This window comes from Gambusia affinis, linkage group LG02 (assembly GCF_019740435.1).
Source record: "Gambusia affinis linkage group LG02, SWU_Gaff_1.0, whole genome shotgun sequence".
NCBI classification, from domain to species: domain Eukaryota; kingdom Metazoa; phylum Chordata; class Actinopteri; order Cyprinodontiformes; family Poeciliidae; genus Gambusia; species Gambusia affinis.
Genome location: NC_057869.1, coordinates 3,382,896 through 3,401,514, shown reverse-complemented (window position 1 = coordinate 3,401,514; position 18,619 = coordinate 3,382,896). Strand labels below are relative to the sequence as shown.

General features: G+C 39.7%; 1 protein-coding gene across 7 annotated transcripts; it reads left to right on the top strand.

Annotated features, from left to right (window-relative positions):
* Positions 1-302: 302 nt before the first annotated feature.
* LOC122845351 (sodium/potassium/calcium exchanger 1-like) lies at positions 303-17,262 on the top strand. 7 transcript variants are annotated; one of them, XM_044141592.1, is made up of 13 exons: positions 303-357; positions 1,961-2,247; positions 2,717-3,791; positions 7,179-7,346; positions 7,626-7,734; positions 10,066-10,119; positions 10,465-10,515; positions 12,017-12,094; positions 14,769-14,902; positions 15,700-15,951; positions 16,104-16,193; positions 16,412-16,578; positions 16,876-17,262. In XM_044141592.1, the coding sequence occupies exons 3-13, from the start codon at positions 2,856-2,858 to the stop codon at positions 17,120-17,122; spliced, it is 2,286 nt and encodes a 761-aa protein (XP_043997527.1). In that variant the 5' UTR covers positions 303-357; positions 1,961-2,247; positions 2,717-2,855; the 3' UTR covers positions 17,123-17,262. The 7 variants fall into 7 exon arrangements, with proteins under 7 accessions (XP_043997527.1, XP_043997509.1, XP_043997537.1 ...); XM_044141574.1 differs by having other exon boundaries at positions 14,766-14,902; XM_044141584.1 differs by having other exon boundaries at positions 319-357; positions 1,925-2,247; positions 14,766-14,902.
* Positions 17,263-18,619: the final 1,357 nt, after the last annotated feature.

The window sequence follows — 18,619 nt, the reverse complement described above, 5'->3', positions numbered from 1 at the left end:
ATAAAGACCTTTGAATAATAAAATGTGTAGTTACATTTAATTAATTTTATTCTTTTTTGTTATTTTATTGTATTAGACGCTGAAAGATATTGCTGAGGTTTGTAGAGAAGCTTTTTAATTAATTACTAAATACATTAGTAAGTTCACACAGTAACGCGTTCATAGCTAATTGGAAGTTTTGAGTTTGAAATTTGATCAGAGTGAGACATTTGGGATACAAAACGATCTTTGTTGTATTGTATTTGCAAAACCGTGACTGAGTGAATACTCTTATGAGCAAACTATCTTTGACTTTTTTTCCTCCGGTAACCATGTCAACGAGAATTTAGGCAGCTAGAAAATAAACGAATCGTATTTGTAAGTATTTTAGTTTTGTAAGACATGTTTCATTGAATTCTGTTTGGTTAATACAATGTAGAGCAATGTACATAATATTTAGTGTAGCATTAAAATGAGTGTATTGGCATATATATATGTTACTATATGTTTTACTATAGTAATGGTATATTTCAGTTATGAAAGAGTTTTGAGTTTAGCAGTATTGCACAGTCAAGTGTTGTGAGGACAGCACAATTATCTTATCCAACTTAAGTTGTTTTTATCCGGAGTCAAAATGTTTTGTTTTTTTCAAAACACAGTTTGTCATCTGTACAGTTTTTATTCTATAAAACCAAAGCAATTTATTTTATAGTTTGTTGTTTTGCTTATTTTCCCCTCCATCTGGACCACCTTAATTTACGACTGTAAATCAACAAATGTTAAGTCAAAAAGTATAGTCTTTATACTCTAAATGTTAAAAATGTGCCATAAGGGACATTTCTATACATTTTGGCATCTAAATAGGGTTGCTATTGAAAACTACAATACTTAACCCAGTCAAACCAGGAATTTTCTATAACTAAATGAAATATAATCATTTAAAATGATTATATTTCAAATTATATTGTATTATATTGTAAATAATAGCAATCAGGGCTAAAACAATTAATTGTGACAAAACGATAGTTGATAGTTGAGTCCTTGAGTCCTGTCACGGGTTCGATTCCCGGACACGTCAACATTTACCGACATTTACTTGCTTAATGATCTCTTCTTCCCGCTCTTTCCGTCCTTCCTGTCAGCCTACTTTCAAATGAGGGACACTAGAGCCCACAAAAGAGGGAGAAAAAATAAAACAACAAAACAAAAACACGATAGTTGAAATAATTGTCAACTAATTTAGTAATCAATCAATTGTTACTTGGAGTTTGCAAACCTAAGAAAAGCAATTTGCTTAAAAACAACATATTCAGAGAGCTAATTAAGCTAAAACTGTGCAGAAAATATAAACATCTTGCATTTAAGACACTAATTTCCTTTATCAGTAAATCTTTTCTCGCCCAAACCTAAGTTAGAGTTTAAGCGTAAAAAAGAAATCATATTAAGCAGGTTTTGCATTAAATTATTAATAAATTAGACCAAGAAAATTTATTAAGTGCTGATGTTACGTTCAGCAGAACGGGTTGAACATTTCACATATTTTAGCTGCAGAAGCATAACTTGCTTAATGATCAAACATCCACTAAAGGATGCTTCTGCATTTTAGGCAATAAAAATATTCGTTTTCTTATTTTGAAAAATAAACTGGACTGTTTACATGAATTTTTAATGTGGCATTAAAAAAAGTTGTTTAAATTAAAAGTCTGACGAATGTCAATTTTTTTTTAATCCGATTAATCGTAAGAATAAGATGCGGTCTGCAGCAATAAGTACGTGTTTGTTTTTTAAATACATTAATAGTTTTATATGTTGGAAATGTAAGTTCTAATTATCTCATTTTAGCTTTTTTTTTTTTTTTTAAAAGAAAATATCCTTCAAACTTTTACTCCACACACAAAAAAGAGATTTTAGCTTAACAGGAGTCTGTTACTTGTTTCTCCTGCAGACCGAGCAGAAATATGTTTTATGGTTTTCATATTAGACATCATTCAGTGAGGCAACACCTGGTGACCACACCCAGCCGGACCACCATTGCGCATCCAGCCGCCGCTGGCAGCGCATCCTCCTGAGGGAAGGGGAAGGTGAGAGGCGTTTCTCCTGATCTAATCCGCTTAGCGGCATTATGCTGAGCTCCGACAAAGCCCCGACAGGCGCTGCGCCCTTGTAGCTGCCCAAAAGCCGGAGTCAGCATCTCTTGCGTCTGAGGCGCACAGCTGGAGGGGTCGGTCCGCGGCGGAGAGGAGGCCCAGCAGCCGGCGGTAGCTGCAGGTAAGCAGACACTTTCTCTCTGCGCAAAAAGCCGCTTCGTGTTGATTTTTAAACATTTTATTAAAGAAAAAAAATGCCGATAAGAAGAATGGTGAGAGAAACTGCGTCATGATCCACGATATTAAACCCGACTCTCTCCTCAGCTGTTCGGCTTTCATCACTTTCTGCACATGAAGTCTCCTGTTGTTGGCTGCAGCGCCGCGAAAACAAAAAAAAAAAACACCAATTTGAACTCCTTCTCCATTATAAATATGCTGTTTTAACACGCGGACCGCGTCCCTCTGGGCTCATGTTTCGTGAGAATCCGCAGCCTGAGTGATTATGTAGCCATAGCAACAGGTGGCTGTCTGCTTCCTCCATCAACCCCACCAAAAAAAAAAAAGAAAAAAGAAAGACTCACCTCTCTGCCTCAGATCAGCACACAGAGAGGGGAATTCGCACATGCTGATGGTGGTTTCTCTGCTCTCAGTCCTTCCCCAGGTTGAAAAGATGAAACCCCCTCTCCTCCGTCTGTGGATTCTTCTCGCCACATAACGGCGCAGGAGCCGCCGCGGGGGGATAGCAATGCACCTGACCTAACTTCCTGCAGGGACTCTGGACGCTGAAGCATGCAGTCGCCCCAGCGGAGGAGGCTGAAGCGCAGCCGCGTCCTCTTCTTAGTGTCGGGCGCACTGCTGTGTTGCATCTATACGCTGAGTCTGAAGACCAGGCAGCCTCCAGCTCCCGGCAGGACTGACGCCGGGGGCGGCCACGGCGCCCTGGAGGTCAGACTTCGGGAGGTGAGGGCGTCCAATGAGTCGCTGGAGAGCACCATGCCTCCTCTGGTGATGGTCGTCAACAGGACGGATCTGGAGCAGTGCGTCTACGTGGATCCCCGACTTGCCAGAGCGCCTCCAACTCCCCCGCTGCTGACCACCACGGCCCCTCCTCCCCAACACCCAACCCAGCCCCCGCAAAGTCAGGGGGACTACCCGGAAGACATCTTCTCAGTGGAGCAGAGGCGCCAAGGGTGGGTGGTCCTCCACATCATCGGGATGACCTACATGTTCGTTGCCCTAGCCATCGTCTGTGACGAGTTCTTCGTCCCCGCGTTGGAGGTCATCGCCGCCAAGCTGGAGATCTCCGACGACGTGGCCGGGGCCACCTTCATGGCGGCTGGCGGCTCCGCCCCGGAGCTCTTCACCTCCCTCATCGGGGTCTTCATCTCCCACAGCAACGTGGGCATCGGCACCATCGTGGGGTCTGCCGTCTTCAACATCCTGTTCGTGATTGGCATGTGCGCCATCTTTTCCCGGGAGATGTTGCACCTCACCTGGTGGCCGCTCTTCCGGGACGTGACCTTCTACATCCTGGACCTCATCATGCTCATCGTCTTCTTCCTGGACAACGTGATCTGGTGGTGGGAGAGCGTGATGCTGGTGCTGGGCTACATAAGCTATGTAATCTTCATGAAGTTCAACAGTCAGATTGAACAGACGTTCAAAAGCCAGCTCAGTAAACACGTGAGCATCGTCAAGGTATGGAGCACAGCCGAGCCGGAGAAGGTGAGTGGGCCGCAACTTTCGATCAAATATGGATCCGTAGAGAAATTCATGCTGGTTCTTTATGTTGTCCGTCTTTAACTGTGTTACCATTAACCACAGAATTGCAAAAATTGAAATCACAAAAACGAAATTACTTAATGGAAACACGGCAATTAAATATTTAAAGTTTTGTGCTAGGACGAGGTGGTTTTTGGAAGCTAATTGCATGTGATTGTTTTCGTCCGAAAATTTCGCGCATGCGCACAACTGTGGAGGGTAAAAAGGATTTTTTTTTTTTTTTACATATCATTCTGTTAACTAAATGAAACCTGGAAATGTAGGTGTAATTAATTTAGTGCTATGCTCCATATCGAAGGAAAAATAACGCATATAAACCGCGAAAGAAAAACTCAAAACCACTTTTTTTTCTCGCTCTCCGCATCGGCTACCGTCTCAGACTCGTTGCCATAGCAACGTTTCAGGATTCAGTACCAAAAGACACTCAAAACATTTCCCACACTAAGAACAGAGCATTCAGTCCGTGGCAGATTTATATTTTTAAGCTGGATGTTTATTTTGTGATTATTAACAAATGATCGCTGTGGTCGATTAGCTGCCGCTGCTATTAGCTAATATAAGAGTGCGGTGGTTGAGTAGTTAGTTTAAACAGCCGATCTACTGATTTTCTGTCAGAGTTGGTGTTTATGTCACCTTTTGTATTTTTTAACCGAACCGAAACACAGAATTCCACATTACATCTACATGTTAAGGTTATCAGAGTCGAGCAAAAATAACTGAACTGAACAGATAATCTGCGTTGTCATCAAGATGAATCCATTTAACTTTTTCTCTGAGGTGAAGAAGTTTAGAAATCTGGTAACATGATTTCACCAACTGAAGTGCATAAAGGTCCTTTGCACTTCTGGTCCATGACTAAAGTCTGTCCATTCTGGCACATCCTGATCAGCCCAATCCCGTCAAAACCCGTATCATCCAAGGGCCTGGAGAGTTTCGGATGCTTGATGGGTTTTCTGATCCTGTGGAGTTGCTTCCTCTTTTCTGCTTAGATGAGTCGTCTTTAACCTAAAGATTTTCAGAAGCTGTTGCATCATGGAGATGGAGAATTATGCATTGTTGACAGGAATATGAACTATTTGCCAAAATATGGTGAAGTACCAGTGGTGACTTACTGGGGTGTGCTACAGAGCGTTCATCATGTCTGCCAAATCAACTCCTTCCATGTGAATGCTATTCTCTGACACAACCGTTAGCCTGGCACCACTTCTTTCTGCTCCTCAGAGAAGCGTTGCACTTGGCCAACAGCGTCGACAGAAACATTGGGACTCAGCATCGTTGTCCACAAGGAAGTCAAAGCTGCCTCTATATTTCATGAGAAGATCTTTGTGATCTTCCAGTTTGCATCCCATCAGCTGGTTCTTCCTTATGGTCCCAGACTTCTGAGACACATTGGTGCTTTCAGATGCAAAACATTTGTCAAAGTAGACAATACAGTCTGAGGGGTCTCTGTACAGCGGCAGAACAACATTTCCTCCTAAAACAAACTCTTTTGTCATCGGTTGACAAACGTAGAACTCATCGTCTTCTTCCTGGACAACGTGATGCTGGTGGTGGGCTACATGAACTACGTAGTCTTCATGACTATGCAGCTCATGATCATTAAGCATCTTCTAAAAACAGATGCTCCTGCTCATACAAAGATTTTAAAGCCTTGTTTCTTTAGGTCTGCTGGGTAGGTACTACCTCAGACTTCCAGCTTTTTGCCTTTGGAGGCACCATCATCCCGTCAGTTTCAACATTTAAGCGTTTTCTTCTCGTATCGTCAAGGACAGGCCTGCCTTTTGCCAATGGATCTTTACTGCAGATCATATTATATTGGAAGTGAATCCTTGACAAACATTTAGATCTTTTCAGTCTCTACTGATAATAGTAGGTACTATCAGTTCCCCAGTAATTCTCCACAGCTCACATTTTTACCACACAGTTGATGAGTCTCAGTCCAATCAATGCCTCAATGCTCCTTCCTCCCTCCAAAGTTCTGCATCAGTCTGTGTTGCTCTGCCGAATTAAATCCCCACGTCGCTTTCAGGTTTGTAACCTGACAAAATGAGGCAAAACGGGAGTGAATACTTTTGCAAGGCGCCTCGATTGTTTCTGGACAAACTTCTGTCCTTTGTTGCGGGTTTGTTTTGCATCCTTTCATCTTCCGGACTCGGCTCGCTCAGACCCACTGACCACGTTTGTGTGAAACCCTTTGAAGGCACCGAGCTGAAGGGACTCCAGGTGTTCCTGCTGCTGAAAATGTCACTCTGGTTTTGTTGCAGTCCCCGAAATACCTACAGGCGCCCAATCTGAAGAATAATTATTCAAAACAGTCGCAGATAAAGGAACCAGAACTGCATTCTGCACAATTGCAAATTAGGGCCATTGACAGAAAAAAAACACGGGAGAAAATTTCCACCAAAAATCTTAAGTCAAAAATTTACTAGAAAAAAACTAAAAAATATCTTTGTTTATTCTAGAAAACCTAAAAATTTCTCAGTTTTTTTTTCTTTTTCTTGTTAATTTCTGAAATTAATGTAAAAATCCGAGTTTTGTTCCACAAAATTTTCAGCAATTCAAGCTCAGAAATTAAAATTTTTTAGAAAATGTATGCCTTTGAAAACTCAGAAGTTTCCTTGTTTTTTCTCAAAAATTCAGTTTCTTCCAACAAATCTGTGGCTTTTCAAAGTCACAAATGTGATTTTTGTTTGTAGAACATTTCTGAGATTCGTCAAGAAATTTCAAAAAAATTTCCAAGCAAACTTAAAACAAAGCAAAAAGATTTTTGCTGGAAATTTACTCTTCTGTTTTTCATCTACACTGGCACTATTGGAGCGTCGTAATTTTGTGTCTACTTATCTTTACTTGATACTTTATTTAAATAATGTGACAAGAATAAGAAATCAGGAACAAGCGAACACTTTCACAACACTAAATTATTTACAGGCTGCTCGTTTGTTTCTTTTAAATATTTAAGGAACCAAGCTGGTTAACTCTTAATGAATTTATGCAGAAGAGACTCCATGGGACGCAGGAATCTAATTAGGAGGCTTTAGCAGTTTACCCCTGGTGTTTTAATGCAACACATTTTCACACACAGCAACACTAATTGTTTAAGAAATATTTCTTTTGTCAATAGGTTGCAAACTGATATTCATTTTGTGAGAAATGTGTCTAAGTCTTCATGATTTAAGGTGCATTTTCTCCCCATAATGCATGAAATCATAATTTAAAAACAGCTTTCTGTCTTCATTCAGATGTTTTTTTTAAATCTGATATTGAAATCAGTTTGATCTGAAACAGCTTTCAGATCAGCGCTGTGTGTGTAACTGAAACTCTCTTCTCCAGGACAGTGAAGCTGCTCCTCTTCCTCCTCCTGCTCCTCTTCCTCCTCCTGCTGCTGATCCCCAAAAAACGGAAAACAAACCGAAACCTGAAGCTGCGCCGGCCGCAGCGGGAAGCCCTCAGCACAACAACCAGCAGCCAGAAACTCAAGAGGACAAAGATCGGCTCCGGGTAAAACTAATATCCACCCTGAATTCATTTTTTATCATGTTTAGCCACAAACAAAGCATTAAAATCTAAAGTTTAGGCACAAATTAACACCTGTCCTTTGCATTATACTTTTACAATCTGATTTTAGAAGTAAAATAAGGGAATAATGAAATCTGACTGCAAGGAACGGAAACTAATTCTGGATCTGCTCCACATCAGGCTGATTTCGTCTCGCAGGCCGTCACTGGTTCAGTGTTTTCTAAAACTTTAGACTCTGACCATGTCTCTGCTGACCTGCAGGTGCGTCCAGTTTTACAGCGAGGCGGCAGCTCGGCGTCGCTCCACAACACGTCCCTGAGGAGCACCATCTTCCAGCTGATGATCCACACACTGGACCCGCTGGGAGAAGGTAGAGCGCGCTGGTTTCTGCTCAGTTTGAGACCCAAGTACCAACAAACGTTTCTTCACTGCAGAAACACAAAATCGTAGTATTTTGGTCTATTATTGATGCAAATGTCTTAGAAAACCTGAACTTGTAACATGGAAAAACTGTGTTAGAAGTGAAATAATCATCCAGAGCAACTAGTTCTTTTCCCATCACTCTGAGGGAACTATTGACTTGAAACAAGCTCCTATATCTTGCTGAAAAGTTGCTTGTAAGTTAGTTTTGTTTTATTTCAAGTATAAGATATTTGCACTAAAAATAAACCAAAAATACTTTGCAATATTTATTTTTTGAAGTGAAAGACAGAGACTTTAGTTTTCAACAACCTCCTTCAGCATTTTTCCTCAGAATACTTCTTTTTGATTCTCTTCCCTTGGATTAGCAAGTTTGTGTTTAATACTCAGAGTATAGAGTTATTACTATACTCTGACATCTAGTGATAAAACTTTAGTATATGTCATAGGTGTAAAACTCATTTTCATTTTGGGTCACATCAACGTTTTCCAAACGTTATGGCAGGTTGTGTTGATAAAACAATGTTTAAAACTGTTAAAACAGCATCATTTTCTCTTTATTCAACAAGTACTTCCTAGAATTAATCGGTATTTAAAGTAGATTTACTGTGCAAAATTTAGAAAAACGTGCTAAGTTTACATTTTGTATGTTTTTGTACTTTCGTTTGGTTCTCTAATGCTTCTAAAAACAACCACCAGCCGTTTCTTGGCCATAAGTTGATGTTTTTTGGTGTCTGGAAAATTAGCTGTTTCAAAAACTTCCAGCATGTCCATCACAACTCAGCAGGCACTGACCGTTACCTAGCAACCCCACCAAAGCCCAGACCCGTTACCTAGCAACATCTGTTCCTCAGTTTACTTCATTTATAAAATGAGAAAAGTTTATTGTTAGAAGTGAAATAATCTGCCAGGAGTTAGGAGTTAGGAGTTATTTAGTTAAAACAAACTCCTGCATCTCGCTGTAAAAGTTTATTGTAAGTTAGTTTAATCTTATTTCAAGTTTTTGTACCAAAAAATAAAATAGATCAAAAATACTTGGTAAGACAGATTTTGTTCCTTTTCATCAAACTCCTCTTCTTTGCTTGGATTGCCAAGTTTGTCTTTAATACAATAAAACTTTAGGTGTATGTATACATTTACGGGCTTACATTGTGGGAAAAACTTAATCAGATAATCTGATCATCAGTCACCATTTAGGATCATCACAGAAAGAAAACAAACCCTTCAATTTGCTTCGTAACTGCAGCTCATCACGCTGCCGGTGACTCAGCTCTGACCGTGGTCAGATGAACCGGCGCGACCTTGAGCCTGTCCTTGGACTCGGCGTGCCGCTGTTCCCTGCTCCCACTGCGCTGCGGCCACCGCTGATCCTTAATCAGCTTTCCAATACAGGCTAATAAAAGCTGGATAAGAGCCGGCGTGGTGGTAGCTGTAACTCTGGGGAACCAGCTGAGTGCAGCTCTCTGCAGCTGGACCGAGGCGTTTACTCTCCTGGATGAATAAAAACTGACCCTTCAAATTTGTAAATCTGTTTTGCTTTTAGAACTAAAAGTAAGAATACATTTCAAACTTGATTCTTTGTTTTCTTAAAGGTGACCTTTAACGGGTTAGGATTGATGTATCGACATACAAAACATGTTTGTGGCATTTTTCTGCCCAAAATCATAATGGCTGCAAACAGATGGGCAATTATTAAATCAACAACAGCAGCCATTGTACAGCGCATACAGCATAAAAATAGCAAAATCAAGAAAATAATGGACAACCCTGACCATCATCTTCATGAGACTGTTTTGGGGAAACAGATTGTCTTCAGTCAGAGGCTTCTTAACAATCTCTGTAATACAGACTTCTACAAGAGAATCCATCATAAGATACAATAACTCTTAATGAATTACAACAACATTTAATTTCCCTCTGGGATCAATAACTTTTGTTTTTGAATTTGAAAACCAGCTGACCAAACGTTCTGGAGCTCCTCTTGGGTTGCTAGGTAACGGCACTGGGTTTTACTGGGGTTGCTAGGTAACAGGCAGTGCCTGGTGATTTATGACGATACATTCCAGAGGTTTTTAAAATGGCTCATTTTCGAGACACCAAAACACTTTAACTTATTGCCAAAAAACGGCTGGATGTTTTTTAAGTGTTGGTCTGTTTTTGGAAGCAGTAGAAACTAAAACGGAAGTATAAAAACTTGCAAAATGCAAATTTTGCATAACAGTTCTCCTTTAAACTAAAACCTTTTGGGTTATTTATGCCGTGTCGTACCTGTGGTTCTTAGAAGCAGCCCTCAGGGGCGCCGCTAGAACCGGTCGGCCAAAGAAAATCACAGAAGGTAAGAGCGGCGAGACGCTACCTGGTTGTGCCGTTTCTCATCGTGTTTCTGTTGTGGTTGGCAACTTTTCACGCTCACTGCCGCTTCGTGTCGGGAGAACAGAGAGAGAATTTATTAAAACTAAAATAATCAAGATCAAAATGCACCACATGTCAGGGTTATGTTTGTAGTACTTTAGTAGTATTAATACTAGTAGAGAATACACAGAAGTTCTGCTCATGTTTCTAATCTTTTGGATTCTTGGTGCCAGCTTCATTTGTGTCCATTTTATGTCTGAAATGTATAAACTGAAAGTTGGAAGAGCAGTTTAAGTGGTTGATGAGTTTGTGTATTTCTGCCAATCAGAAACGTCCTTTAATGGTGATGTCAAAGGGGAGGGGCTTGTGCAGAAGAAAGGTAAGCTGCAGAAATGTTGGCGTCGTCTTTGTTTCCAAACTTGGTTCCATCATGTTTAGTCTGGTCTTTCTAAGCTCTTCATTGTGGAAAAGTTTTAACCCCCTCCTATGTCCTGATGCTTTCATCAGAGGTTCTCCAGGCTTTCTGAAGGTTTCTCCTCATTTCAACTTTGGCTGCTTTTTCCATTTTCTATTATGCTTAACCTTAACGGAAATGTAAACTCCTGCTGACACTGTCGCTGTTGATCCTAAAACATTTAGCTTGAAGCAAACTTAGAGCTAAATGCTAAATATTTAGTTTGAAGCTAAATATTTCACTTACTATCTAATTTTTACTTTAGAGCTATATGCAGCTTGTAAGCCAAATATTTATCTCCATACTAAATATTTAGTTTAGTTCTACATTAAATATTTAGTATGAAACTAAATATTTAGCTTGCTAAAAATGTTTAGTTTGGAACTAGATAATTAGCTCCTCAATAAATATATAGTAAGAATATTTAAACTTTAATTTGAAGCTACATATTTAGCTCTAAACTAAAGGATTAGTTAGCAAGTTAAACATTTAGCTTCAAATTAAATACTTAGCTTTCTACTTTTTGTGATTTAGAAACAGAGGCATTTATAAATGAATGAATGACATGGTGAAAATATGACTTTGGAAAATCCACCCTCGTTTTCTTATTTTGTGGCTAAACAACCCAAATTATTGCTGTTAATCTTTGACAGCAGTAACTTCATGATTGTCACCTCAAACTTCCAGGCCAAAAATCCTCTAAAACTGATCTGCAGGGTTTATTTTTTCTTTCCATACAAAGAAAAAATAAACATTTGGGACTCTGTGTAATCGCTGCACGTCTTGGACCACTTCATGGTTGATCTGCAACATTTCCAGTTTTCTGAAACTTGCAAATAAATTTTGCCACAGTGTCGTGTGTGATGCTCGTTCCATGTTTTGTCAAGCACATCTTCTTGGGTATCTGAAATATAAAAGAAATCTATATTTTACATTCTCTTTTGTATGAAAACTTATGGCCCACCCTGTAGAAGGTTTTAAATGACCTGCAGGAAATCTGGAGAACTGCTTCTTTGGAATAATTAAATTAACTTTACAGCTGCTGCTGTAAATTGTTTTGGTTTGCATGTTCCCGTGTTTGGCTTCGTGTTTTCTGTCCTGTGGTTGCAGCTCTTCTCTTGCTTTGAGGCTGTCATGTTCCTGAAGTTTACAAAAATGAACCTCAAATGCAACAACTTCACATGGCCGTTGCATAACTCCATTATTCGCTGGTTCTCGCATGCAGCTGGCAGACATGTGGGCGGATGACTCACTTTATCCGTAATGAATTCAGCGCTCTTGTCTGATTGAGGCTCATTACTCTGGTTGCTGTGTGTCGAGGTCAAAGATTCGGTGAAGTGGTCACTCTGAGCAGCTTGTGGAGAAAGATGGAGGGTTCTCGGCTCTTTTGTTAAGTCTGTATAAGTGACGGTTCTCTTAATTGCAGCAAAGAACAAAGTAAAACCTCTGGATGTCTCGGTGACAGAGAAACAGCAGAACAAGTCACATCACCGCCACGCTGAAGGTGAGTGAGGCGCAGCTGAAAATCTGACCGCACTCTGGGAATAAACACACAACAGAACAGAGAACGAGAATCTGACATTTTATCACAGACAGGCTGAACATCAGGGAATAACGTGCTATCTGGCTGCTTGCTCATGTCGCTCATATCAGAAACCGCCAAAGGACACTACGCCGTTACCTAGCAACCAAAGCTGAGCTCCACAATGTTTGGTCAGCTGGTTTTACCACTATATGTGCTGTACAATGGCTGCTGGAAAAGACAAGTGTTTTGTTGTTGACTTACCATCCAGAAACCTCTTACTGCATTCCGGTTGGCTGTGCAGGAGGCTCTACTTCTGCTTTTCAAAGATGTATGGTTGTATAGTTGTGCATCTGTTTGTAGCTATTTGCTCCTGTGAGGTTAAACGTTACGTTGGGTGGCGTGGCCATTAGCAGCTTATTTGGATTTAAAGTGACAAGACGCCCTAAAACAAGCAGACTGAAATCTAATGAACACACTGCAAAAACACTAAATCTTACCAAGTATTTCTGGTCCAGTTTATAGTGTAAATATATTAGTTCACTTAAAAGAAGATAAACAAACTTACATGAAACTTTTCAACAAGATATTAGAGCTTGTTTAAGTAAATAATTCATTAATATTGATTTTTTTTAAATACTAGTTACATTTGCAGATTATTTCTCTTATATCAATATAGTTTGCCTGCTATTAAAATAATCTGTCAGTGGAACTACTTTTTCATTAATATTAACAAAACATGCTACTATATAATGCTTAAAAGATATTTGTAGTTTTATCTTATTTCAGTTGAATCAAAAACCTGACCAGAGATACTTGTGTTTTTGCAGTGTACGTTTTTAGAGCCCGTAGTCTGATAAGCTAATAGGTCACCTTTATAATGCTCCACTTACCCTGTTTAGTCCAAACACCAACAGGAAAAGTATTAAAGTCGGTTGATTGAAGAATGCGATGAAATCCTTCCAGATACGACAGTGGTTCTGTTATAAATTAAAATTTTAAATATTTCTGTGAGACACAGCTGAAGGAGGGCGTCCTCTACAATCACCGCTGACTCTTAATCTCTGTTTCTGCATCACATTACGCACTAATGAGCTGCTTCAGACTCGGAGCTGCGCGGCAAAGACGCTTTGAGAGGCCTCAACGAGGCCGAATCAATCAGCTCCCAGGGTTAACATGCAGATGGAGGCTCCTTCAGAGGAGAGTGTTTATCTGCGAACACTCAAATCTCTCCCACTCCCACAGGCCCACGCAGCTCAACGCCACGAATACGATCTGCTTTACATCAGAGGGAAGAGCAACTTTATCTCATCTGGTTTTCAGGACAACTTTTTAGGAGTTTTATTGAAGTGAAACAGAGCTGCTATCAGACAGTGGAGGAGAATATTCCTCTTTTTTCAGGTTCATGTTTCGGTTGGCCGCATGTTGCTGATCAGTTTACAGAGGTTTAAAGTTTATTTTGTTTTCTTAACTATAATTTAATGCAGTTTATTTATATAGCGTCAATCCACAACAAATATTGCCTCTGGGAAAAAAAAGTTACAGATTCCAAGTCAAACTGATTCTAGTTTTCTAACAATGAGGTTACGTTCAGATTATCATTCAAGATTTTTGATGTAGGGAAAATTAATATTGATGAAAAAGTACTGATTATTTCACTTTTGACAAGACATTTTTCCCATTTCACAAGTAAAATAATCTGCTAGTGTAACTCTTAATATATATTTTTTCAATTATTGACTTAAAATAAGCTCCCTAATCTTGTAGAAAAGTTACTTGTAAGTTTGTTCGTTTTAATTGCGCAATTTGACATTTTGTAAATAAATTTGCCTTTAGAACTGCTGCAATTTTGAAAAACCTTGTTTTTTAATCAAATGTTTTGCACTAGGGTGAGGTGTGCAAAACATTTAATCAAAAAATGTTTGATAAAACAAAAATCTAATTTTAGCAGAATCAAAATTTATTAATTTTGTAAAACTCCAAAGGAAACACTTCTTTCACATCGCACAAGTCACATGATCAACAACAGGATGTTGCCGCTGTCAGAAACCACAAAGAAGATGACAACAGGAAGTAGATGGAGGACGATGGCATAAGTTTTCACTTATTTACGTGTGATTTTAATTGGGTTTATTATCTACAGGAAACATCTCAATGGCTAAACTTTTTCAACATTATGAAATATTGATAAAGTTTTGCGCTCATTTTGTAATGGAAACTCATTTTGATGCAGCAAAAAAAAAAAACCCACCTGATTCTAGCACCAAAACTTTTTATCAAAAAGACAAATGATTTTTTTTTTTTTTTTTTAATTAAGCCAATATATTTTTGAAATGTCAAATTGTGTCATTATACAGTCAACGGAAATGCAGCTAGCTTCCTCTAGCAGAGAGACTTGGCTCAACACTGACAGAGTCTGGGGTAATTTGTTGACAGCAGGAAGTCAGGGACTGTTTCCCTTTTCAGATTGCTTAAATGTTTGGAGGTATAGTCGGTTCACTTTCATTCCTGCAGAATCTGCAGCGGTAATTTCCGGTACCTGTGCAGCTCCTGGAAAGGCTTCACACTGATCCAGCTCTTAGTTTAAACTGCCAAAATAGAGCCATGAAGATGACTGACTTTGTTTTGTTTTTGTTTTTTGTCTGCTTTTAAGAAGCGGGTCACAAACAGAAGTCGGAGCAAATTGCTTCTGCTGGAACACCAGGGGGCGCCGCAGCTCAGCCGTCCACCTCGCAGCCTCCAGCAGAGGAGACTCCGCAGAAAACCTCTGAAAAGTCAGAGGAGTCAAAGGCAAGACTTTTAAAATCTTCTGGTTCTTTTAGGTAAAACTCTGAAGGGCGATTTAACACCATCACATTTCATACAGTTTTGCTCAAAAACTTCCATTTCTGTGGCGTTGTCTTTGTTCCACCAGTCTGAGTGTTCAGATAAGTTGTCTGAAATAGTAAATCACTAGACCTGAGAAGACTTTTCTATGGCTTACTCCTTCGTAGATCAAAATTAATGAAACATTTCTTAGAAAATGTGGAAGAAAACTAAAACAGTCCAGAAAAAAATCCTTGAATTACCTTCAAATAAACTGAAGAATTGTTATCAGGACTGCTTTAAAAGATTACTGTGTTAATTGGAAACAAACCAGAATAAAAAATCAGCAGAGGATGAATCAAAATATAAAACAGTCAGATTAAGGATGGAAGTTTTCGTAACACATCCGTAATTTTTGGTTTAAAAGTTGACGGCTGAATGGGCGTTGTTACTATGAAACTTAATGAGGTTGTCGAGTGTTTATATTTTAAAAACAGAACGGGATGAAGTGCTTTATTCTCCCCAAAACCGGAGTCTGTTTGGACTGTTTCGCCGCCATCTTTCTATCTGTATCAGAAGGCTCCGCTAACAAGGATGGCCAGCGGCGCCCTCTGCTGGATGGTTGCCAAAATACAACACTGAAAGAAGATCTCAGCGGGCATTATAGGTCGATCGATTGAAACTCGTTTTAACCTAATAACCATTAATTGACAGTAAATCATAAGAGGACTTATTGTTTGCATCCCTAGTCAGTTTTTTGAGAAGCAACCTTCTGTCTGCAGGCAGCAGAATCAGCTGGAGAAACTGGAGGATCGCAGGAAGATGACGGCGAAGACGAAAGCGGGGACTCTAGTGAGAGCGAGGAAGAAGAGGAAAACATAGAAGAAGAAGAGGAAGAAGAAGAAGAGAAGGAAGAGGAGAGCACGCCGCTGTCCTTGGGGTGGCCCCACACGCCGCGGAAACAGACCACATACCTGTTCCTGCTGCCCATCGTGTTTCCGCTGTGGCTCACGCTGCCGGACGTCCGCAACCCGGTGATCAATTACTCTTCATCATAGTCATCACAACAGCTGAAACTTTCCTAAAGTTGGATTTATGTGGCGAGATTTCTGTTGGTTTTAATCTGAGTCTGTGACAGTTTATGTTCAGAGGCTTTAAGTTTTGAAAATGTTAAATCGTTTTCCAGGCGTCCACAAGATTCTTTATCATCGCGTTTATCGGCTCCATCTTCTGGATCGGCATCTTCTCCTACCTGATGGTGTGGTGGGCGCATCAGGTGGGTCCGTTTTTACTGAATATCAAGAATAGTGCTGACCTTTAACAATAAAGTCTTAATAATTGTTGGTGAGTCCTTCGTATGCGAACAAGCAGCGCAAGGCACAGCATCTCAACTGGGTTTAAGTGAATACTTTGACTAGGTCTCTCTAAGCCTTCATGATGTTATTTTGAGCTATTCTCTATAGGCTTTTTTTTCTTCTTTTCTTGTCCTCTCAGGTAGGCGAGACTATCGGCATTTCTGAGGAGATTATGGGCCTGACCATCCTGGCTGCAGGAACGTCCATCCCAGACCTCATCACCAGCGTGATTGTAGCTCGGAAAGGTTTGGGAGACATGGCCGTCTCCAGCTCCGTGGGAAGCAACATCTTTGACATCACAGTTGGGTAAGAGATCCATTAACTGGAAGTACAAAATAAAACTTTCCAGTAAACAACAGTGAATGACCTTGGCACTGAAAAATGTTTGGTTCTGTGAGGTGGACATTTCTGACTTTCAAAAGTCTCAAATTTTAAACTTTTCAAACCAGGAAATGTAACAGGTATAATCTTTAAACCAGCTGGAAGGTTTCTATTCTGGTTGTGATTTCTCAACAATAACTAGAATGGACATTAATTTCTGGTTAATAAAAGCATGAAATCGTTAATAATCGACTAACGCACTCCTGCCCTGTGTGGTCCCAGCCTGCCTGTCCCCTGGCTTATCTACACCGTCATCTACGACAAGCCGGTGATGGTCAGCTCCAACGGCCTGTTCTGCGCCATCGTGTTGCTCTTCCTCATGCTCCTCTTTGTCATCATCTCCATCGCCGCCTGCCGCTGGAAGATGAGCAAAAAACTGGGCGTCACCATGTTCGTTCTGTACTTTGTGTTCCTCGTCCTCAGTGTCCTGCTGGAGGACCGCGTCCTCATCTGTCCTATCTCAATCTGACGGCACAGACTGCCTGGACCGGACTGGTTCTGAGGGATTTATGTTGGGTCAGAGGGTCTGTGCAGAAATATATCAGTAATCCAGATTCCCTCATTATGTCTCAGTCCCACTCAGCAAGAATAAATATAATAATTGTTATATTTCCAGTATTCATGATCTGATCCTTCAGAAAAGCAGCAGAACAATAATCCATAACTGGAGTTTCTGGATTTCATAGATATCGGCTTCTGTTTGTAAAGTTACTGTCTAATATTAACTGCAATGATTTGAGTTATTTAACCTGTCAGAAGAAAAAAAAGGGATTTACTTTTTGTCATTTCTCCATGTATACACATTCATAAATAAACTAAACATTTAGGTTGGAACTAAACATCTAACATACTAAATATTTAGTTAGCAAGTATGACGGCATGTTGGGGTCGTTGTAGATAGAAAAAAGGAGGACATTTCTGGCGGAAAAAAACCCCAAAATTTTAGATGAACAGAAGTTAGAGTTTTGTTTTGTTTTTTCAAATTCAAAACATTTTGACTTTTGAAACTCAGTTTTTATTTTGTTCACAAACTTGCTTCGTTTTTTGGCGGACATTTATTCCTTTTTATTAATCTACAGTGGCCCTAACACCGCCTCAGGCAAGCTAAATTTAGTTTGAGGTTAAATTCTTAGCTTCCAGCTACATATTACACTAGCAAGCAAAATATGTAGCTAACTATGTAAATATTCCTAAGCATTAGTTATTCGCTATAACTATCACAATAGCTAGAACATATATCACAATAATAGGTGTTATAGTAAATATTTCTAAATATTAGCCATAGCAGGCAAGGTGCTAATTGGCTTGTCGATTGCCGGAAGTGGACTACCAAAATAAAGCTGGGATTTTCAAATGCTTAAACTTTTGCTGGCGTGACTGACTCGCTTAAATGTAGTTCATGTTACTTCCTACTTTTTCCTCTCGACACGTGCAACATCTCGCCTTAAACACAAGACAAGCCATTTCAATGACAGTTCTGACTTCAGGAAATGAGTCACACGGCGCGAGCTCACATGCGGGTGTTAGGAAAACAGAACTTTTATTTTGATAGCCCACTTCCGGTAACTGCTACACGAAGTAGCATATTAGTTAAAACTTTTAGCTAAGATAAACGTAAATATTTGTAATTTGGGTTTCAAACTACGAATATTTAGCGCAGTAACTAAATATTTAGCTTTCCAAATAAATGCTTAGTTAAAACCCGACTTTTTTCTATCGTGACAAGCTAAATAACGAATTATTGCCGTTAGTTTTTGACCCCATACATAGCGCCTTAAATTACTGCTGGATTCCTAGAGTCTGTATTTTATCTACACTGCAGGTGCCATTTTATTGCTATTTAGTTCAATAAAAACTCAAACGTCTAAAAAGAGCTGCCAGAATATACCTGCAGCAGGATCAAATGTTTGTTGGAATTTGGGTGGCACATGTAGAGAAATATAAAATAAAAACGGTACTTTTGACG

Coding starts and splice junctions, on each gene's coding strand:
- LOC122845351 (XM_044141574.1), top strand. CDS start 2,856: ATGCAGTCGCCCCAGCGGAGGAGGCTGAAGCGCAGCCGCGTCCTCTTC. Junction 7,347..7,625: donor AGGACAAAGATCGGCTCCGG/GTAAAACTAATA, acceptor GCTGACCTGCAG/GTGCGTCCAGTTTTACAGCG. Junction 15,952..16,103: donor TGCCGGACGTCCGCAACCCG/GTGATCAATTAC, acceptor ATCGTTTTCCAG/GCGTCCACAAGATTCTTTAT.